Source organism: Canis lupus, chromosome 20 (assembly GCF_003254725.2).
Source record: "Canis lupus dingo isolate Sandy chromosome 20, ASM325472v2, whole genome shotgun sequence".
Taxonomy (NCBI): Eukaryota; Metazoa; Chordata; class Mammalia; order Carnivora; family Canidae; genus Canis; species Canis lupus.
The window spans coordinates 45603944-45610903 of record NC_064262.1 but is presented as its reverse complement, the minus strand read 5'-3'; the positions used below and the strand labels follow the sequence as shown (position 1 = coordinate 45610903).

The 6960-nt window shown below is 55.8% G+C and overlaps 1 protein-coding gene across 3 annotated transcripts in view; it reads left to right on the top strand.

Annotated features, from left to right (window-relative positions):
- Window positions 1–662: 662 nt before the first annotated feature.
- The window catches only part of SLC27A1 (solute carrier family 27 member 1), a 32104-nt gene continuing 25806 nt past the window's right edge, over window positions 663–6960 (top strand). The window contains exons 1-2 of one of the 3 annotated variants that reach the window (XM_025457982.3): window positions 663–681; window positions 2377–2544. In XM_025457982.3, coding sequence (XP_025313767.1) covers window positions 2378–2544 — 167 coding nt within the window. In that variant the 5' untranslated portion in view covers window positions 663–681; window position 2377. Of the gene's footprint in view, window positions 682–739; window positions 955–1481; window positions 1632–2376; window positions 2545–6960 lie in introns of those variants that run through there. The other 2 variants (XM_025457980.3, XM_025457981.3) reach the window with 2 other exon arrangements.

Genomic DNA, 6960 nt, shown 5'->3' with positions numbered 1-6960 from the left:
AGATGGAGAAGAGAGGAAAGAAAGGGGGAGGGGAGGAGGAGAAGGAAGGAAGCAGAAGAAGAAAGAGCAAGGGGATGAAGGAGAGAAGGAGGGAAAGCAAGAGGGCAGGGGAGAGGGCAGGAGGAGGGGTGGGGAGGAAGTGAGAGCAGAAGAGGAGAAGGAAGTAGGCTGAGAAGGAGCAAAGACATGGGAGAGTGGAGGAGACAGACGGGGAGGGCAGGAAGTGGGGAAGAAGGGAGGAGTCAGGGCAGAGGGAGGAGGGGGAGAAGAAGCTTAGGGAAGAAGAAAAGGGGGGGAGGACTGGAAGGTGGGACAGCAAGCCTCCAGCCCACATTTGTGAATGAGTGAATCTCAACTCCAGCTAGTGTGACAGCTCCAGTCCTCAGTTCCTTTACCTGTAAAATGGGGTGAGCACAACAGTGCTACCTGGCAGGATAAGAGTGCAGCTGGAGTTACTGGTCCTTGCTGACTCTGCTGAGCCACTGCCAAGAAAGTAGCCGACCAGTGGCTGGCTCTGGGCCTGTCCTCCTGATCTGCCTCCTTGCCCCCCAGTCCACCCACTCTTGGTTAACTGCAAGGACCAATGGTAGCATGTGGGAGGGGTGGGAGCCTGCCCAGCCCTGTCCTCTAAATGGTGCTGGAAGCAGGCCCTGGCCACCTCCCAAGGAGAGCGCAGAGAAGGTCGGCCAAAGCAAGGCAGAAAACAAGTTGGGGTGGGGTGGGCAGGGGGGCAAAGGAGGGGGAGCTTGGAGGGAGGGATCCAAGGCAGTGGCCTGCATGGGCACAGCACGGCAGAGCAGGGCGCAGGCGTCTGCAGGAAGAGCGGTTCTGGAGGGCCCACGTCTCAGGCTAGGTTTGGAATCCTGCGTCTTGGCCTCACCGTCCCTGCCTGAGCTTCTGGGAACCCGGGAGCAAGCAGCCCAAGACTGAGGGTCTGTGAGCCGCTCGCTCCAGGTCAGTCAGGGACCAGGTGGTGGGCAGCCAGGCCGGGCTGGCCCGTGCCTGATTAGAAGGGCTTCTGGGTCTCCGGCGGGCATTTGGGACCGAGGGTGTGGGAGGGTGGGGACCTGGTATGTGTGGATTTTGCCCTCCCTGGGCTCCTGGGAGGTTACCCCAGGACAAGATTAACCGACAAGATTTTGCGGTATGGATTTGGGATTGGTTGGGTCCTTGAAATGTTATCATTAATAAAACAGATGGGGGTTGGATTTAGCACCTTCTGGGGCCCCTAGCTGTGAGTTCAGGGCTCCCCGGGTTCCTGCGTGCCTATTTAAGACCCAAGAGGCACTGGTGCCTGGATTTAGAACAAACGGGGCAGGAATCCAGGACAGACAGGCCCTGGGTGTGAACCGGGACTTTCTGGTCCCGCGGGCTAGGAATCCTTCAGCTATCTGGGGCTCAGGCTGGAGCCACGCCCCCGGCCGCGGGCGCACGTGCTTTCGGAACGGCGCGCGGGGGCGGGCGGGGGGAGCGGCTTGGGCGTCCGGAAGACCGCGGCCGCGCTCCCCGGGCCGTTCTAGCCCCTGGGTCTCGTTGGCCGTCGTCTCTCTGGCCCGGGGCCCCTCTCTATGGTCGTGGCCTCCGGAAAGGGGGACCTCGGCTGAGCGGCTGAGGCGCTTTGAGCTAGACAGGTCGGAGGAGGGCCTTGGGGCGGGTCTGGGCTGGCCGATGGGGAGGGGCCTGGGGCTCGAGGTGCGCCCGAGTGAGGCCCGGAGGGTGACGATTGGGCCCAAGCCTGAGGGCGGTGCCAGTGGCCAGGGGTGGAACCTGGGCCTGGGATTGGGGGCGGGCCAGGCCCGGGGCTAGGGGGAGGGGCCTCGTTGGAGTGGGCGGGGCTTGCGGCTGTGGGCGGGACCAAAGGCAACCTGGGGGCGGGGCCCAGTGAGTGGCAGAGTGAGGGTAGAAGCGGGACTTGGAGGAAAGCGGGACCTGCGGAGAGGCTTGGGGACGGGGGTGGATCCTGTAACCGAGGACGGAGGCTAGGTCAAGGCAAGGGCTGGTCAAGTGGCTGGGAAGGACCTGTGTCTGTGTGGAGCCCATGAGTAGGGCCAACTTGGGTTCAGAGTCCTGCCGCTAGGTCAAGACACGGGGTAGGGCTTGACCGGGACTGACGGGGTCGAAGAGCTGCGTCTGAGGGCATGGCCTGGACTAATACTTGGTAAAGAAGCCTGAGCCGGGCTAAGAACAAGGCCTGTGCCCAACATAGGACGGGGCGGAGCCCTGATCCGGGGGCGGGGTCTGTCCTGGACCCGGCCAATTCCAGGCGCGGGGGCGGGGCCTGAGCCTGGAGGCGGAGCTCGCTCTGGGGGCGGAGCCAGCTGACCGTGGGGGCGGGGCCCCAGCGGCCCGCGGCCTCAGCGCTCTCCGCCTCCCCAGGATGCGGGCTCCCGGTGCAGGCTCGGCCTCGGTGGTCTCGCTCGTCCTGCTGTGGCTGCTGGGGCTTCCGTGGAGCTGGAGCGCGGCGGCGGCACTCGGCGTGTACGTGGGCGGTGGCGGCTGGCGTTTCCTGCGCATCGTCTGCAAGACAGCAAGGCGGGACCTCTTGTGAGTGCAGTCGGCGCCTGGGCCCCCGGCTGGGTCCGCGACTTGGGGGTGGTCAGGAAATGGGGGGTCCTGAGGGCTTGGGGAGACCGGTTTTGGAGACTGGGGGCGAGGCTTAGGTGAGATTGGGGCTGGGAGCGGGGCCGGGGCCCGAAAGAGTGACAGGTTGGGGGTCTCTGAGGGGAACCGCAGGGGACAGCTTGAGGGTCTCTGGAGGGAGATGAATAGGTTTCGAGATTCTAGAGGCTGTTTGGGAGACCTTAGGGAGCTGGAAGGTAACTTGGGGATCTTTGGGCAGCTGGTAGGGGGGTTCCCAACAGAGAACTGCGGCGATCGGGAAGCCGTGGGTATTTGGGGGTCTCTATGGGGACTTGGTGCCGGTGAGAGGCCCCTAGGGGCTCTTCAAGGATTCTGGTAGGTCCCTAACGGGTCCATAGTGGTGACTCAGTGGTCTTTGGGGGCTGTCAAGATACTTTGGATTTTTTAGAGCTTTCTCGGAGGGCGAGGGATGAGGGGGCTTCTTGGGGGATCTGTAAGGGACTTTTAGGGTTTCTGAAGGGTGTTTATCTCCTCAGGACCATTTACTGGTTTCTCTGTGGCCAGCGCACTCTTTGAGAGTTTGGGATCTGTGCAAGATTTGGGGGGTTCAGGATTTGTGTGTGTGGGTGCTATGTACTCCGATTGCTTGGGGATCTCTAGAGACTGTGATTTCTCAGGAGGGGATGCAGGTATTCTTGGAGGAAGATCTTTAGGGTGTTGCCGAGGGGCTTCCTTGAAGAAGCTGTTGGGGGTCCTCCTGGCATGAAATAGGTGTTACTGGGGATTCCCATCGGAGCAAATCTTAGTAACAAACCCCACATGGGAATGGCTGAGCACCTGCTGTGGGTTTGCCAGGCTGATCCTCTCAGGGGAGATGCAGGATGCAGGAACTCACCTATTGTAAAGGTAAAGAAACAGGCTCTGTGAGCAGCAGGGATGGTGTGGAGCTGGGGAAAGTTCCACTGCCAGTTGACTGGTTCTGAACCTTCTAGAGCTCATCCTTTTCTCTCCATGCCTTGACCCCTGCCTCTGCCCTTGGTCTTTCTGATATGCAGATTTGACCATGCAGTCTGTTCACACACCCTTCACAACCCCCGTCCTCTGCAGGAGGAAGACTCAACCTCCAGCTGGACACTAGGGGCTGTGACCTATGCTGGGATCTGCCCACTTGCCACTCCCCACCTCCGTAGGTTCACCTGACCCTCATATCAACTTGCCTTGTCAGACTCAGGATGTTCCTTCTGTCTGGAACATACTGGACCTCCTTTTGTCTGCTGATGCCTTATGATGTTGCCTCTCTCAGGGGACCCTTTGCTGAATTTTCCTACTCAGCACCCTCCCATGCTTCCTTGTTGCCCTTAGAATTTAGACCACATGAGGTTCCCGACCACGTCCCCAATCTCTTCTCCTTTCTTTTGCCACTCTTCCACCTACACTGGCCTTTTTGCTGTTCCTAAACATGCTCAGCCCTAGGGAGCATGCCCAGCCCTAGGGACTTTGGGCAGCAAGTATGCTGCTCCCTCTGCTTGGATTACTCTTTCTTTGCTCTTCATTTTCATCATGCCATGGCTTGAATGTCACCCCAGAGAGCCCTCTCCTGACACCGCGTCCCTGTATGTCCTCTCACCTTGTTGCTTTTTGGCAGAATGGCCAACATTTACAGAGTGCTCCCTCTATGCCAGGCAGCAGGCTAAACATGACTTCTTTAAGCCCTCCCAACAACCCTGTGATGTGGGTACTCTCTTGTCCCCATCTTACAGATGAGCAAACTAAGGTGTAGCATAGTTTGGTCACTTGCCCAGGGTCACAAAGCAGGTAAGTAGTAGGGACAAGATTTGAACCCAGGGGGTGTGGCTCCAAAGCTTGACTTGTAACCACTAGCAGCATTTGTCATTTGTAATTATTTAAGTCTCTTTCCCTCTATTAGGCTGTGGGCCCTTTGGGGGCACAGTGGAGGCTGTGTTGGTCTTCATAGCCCTGGCCTCCACGAAGGGTGGCACATGGCAGGAACACGGGATATGTTTGTTGGCTGGCAGGCCTTCCCTAGCTTCCTTGGGTTTGCCCAGGCCCCAGCTCTGCCTTATTGAGCTGGAGTGCCTGTTCCTGGCTGTCTCCCCTGTGGATGGGGCGGGAGCTAGGACTACTCCAACTTCCTGACAGAGGGCTTAACACACTTTTCTATAAGAGGCAGCCTCGAAGATGGCCCAACTTCCTGGTCTTCACACTCATATGATCCCCTCTGCTTTGAATGTGCGCTGGATGTAGTGACTCACTTCCAATGAATAGAATACAGCAAAAGGAATGGGAGATTGTATCTAAGATTAGTAATAAAAAAAGACCCGTGAACTTGGGAGTGGATTCTCTCCCAGTGAAACCTTGAAATGACCACAGCCCCGGTCAACACATTGATTGCAGCTGCACAAGACACCCCCAGCCAGAACCACATAGCTAAGCCACTCCTGCTTTCCTAACCCTCAGAAACTGTGAGATAATAAATGTATCTAGCTGGTAATTTTGGAGGGAATTTGTTACACAGCAATAGCTAACTAATGCAGCTTATAGAGCCCTCTCCGTGGACCAGGCTTTGTAGCGTTCTACAGTCCTGTGAAGAAGGAATGCCTACCAGTGTTATTTTACAGGCTGATGAACCAAAGCACAGAGATGAGGTCATTTACCAAGGATTGCACAGCCAAGGACGGATGAGGGCACTGCATTCTATGTTCTGAGCCGCTGTGCTGTGCTGGGGGTGGTGGTGGGGGCTGCATTTAAGCCCATGGTTCAGAAAATATTTAAGCACTCGCCTACAGTTCCCCACCTCATTCCGTCTCCTGTATTTGTGGCATGAAATTTGATCACATTTATTTATCCTTGTTGGTTTCTTTCTGCCATGGTGCTCTGAAGCTCAGCGTGAAAACATGAGGGGGCAGAAGGAATAGAAGGATGAGAAAAGGTCTCAGGAAGGGCCCAGAGGCAGACAGTGGCTTCTTTGTCCCAGGGTGGGGGTGTCTTGGGCTGCTGCCAGGTGGGGCAGCCCAGGCATGTGGCTGGAGCTGAGCACTGGAGTCCACTGCCTGCCCACGTGGGTGTACTCCAGAGAAAATGGGGGCGAGGGCAGGATGGGACAGGCCGTGTGAGCTGGGCCGCGTCATGAATGCTCTTGTAACCTGATCATGATAAGCTACAATCTCAGTTCCTGTTTTTGCTGTGTCTTCTTTGGATGGGGGGGGCCTCTTTGTAAGGGGGCTGCTTCCTGTTGTTCCCAGCCTTGCTGATGGTCCTTTCCCCACTGCTATAAAAATAACACCAGCTCACGGGGTTCTTGGGGTGCTCTGTCAAGTTTACTCATGGGAAGCTCTTAGAAGAGAGCTATGTCCACAGTAGGTACTTGGATGAGTTGGTGCTGATTGCCATCAGCTGGTGGCTGGACGGTTGGGAGCTGGAGGGCCGGAGCCAGTGTGTCTAGCTGTGGACCCCAGCTCTGCCACTTGCTGGCCCAAGGAGCATTACCCTCTGAGTCCCAGTTCCTTCATCTGTGAAAATAGTCCTTATGTAGTCCTTCCTTTTCAAGAAGCATGAATTGAATATCTCCTGTGTACAACATGGGCACTTGGCTCACCACATGGTACATGGTGACTATTAATGCTTTGTGGCAAGCCTGAGGAGGAGCAGAGGGACCCTGCTGGGGGCCTGGTTCTGGGCTGTTCTGCCCTGACTTGCTGTGTGACCTTGGGCATGTTAATTCACCCCTCTGAGCACCAACCTCTTTCTGTCACCTGTCACATGGGAATCTTAGGGCCCTACTTTGGAGGGTGGCCATGTTAGCTCAGTACCTGGCACATAGTAGCTCAGGAAATGCCATAGCTGGTCATCGTAGCTACTCTATTTACTACTGAATGGATCCGATATCAGAATCTGTCCATGGAGGTGGATGTGTAGACAGCTATCTTTTAATATTTTGTTTTTACTTCTTTTGTGGAATAATCAGCATATACCACATGGTACAAAATTCAAATGTTACAGAGAGGTTTACAGTGAATGTCATCTTCTTTGCTGCTCCCAGCCCTGCAGTTTCCTTCCTCAGAGGCCTCTTCGATGTCTTTCCCAAGATATAGTTACAGGAATATGCACAGACTTTCCTATTCTCCATGCCTACAGATGGCTGCACATTCTCCATCATATTTCTCACCTGGTACTTTCTGTCCATTTTTATATATTACTTTTACTAAAGTCATACAAGCTTTGAGATGAAAGACTCAAGTCTCCTACCTCTAGTGGCAGCTACATGCTTCTTTCACCCACACCCACATTTTTCCTTGTCTACCTGGAATGAATGTTACCTCTTGTCTGAATCTTTTGGACTTTAACTCCCTATCTCTAAAC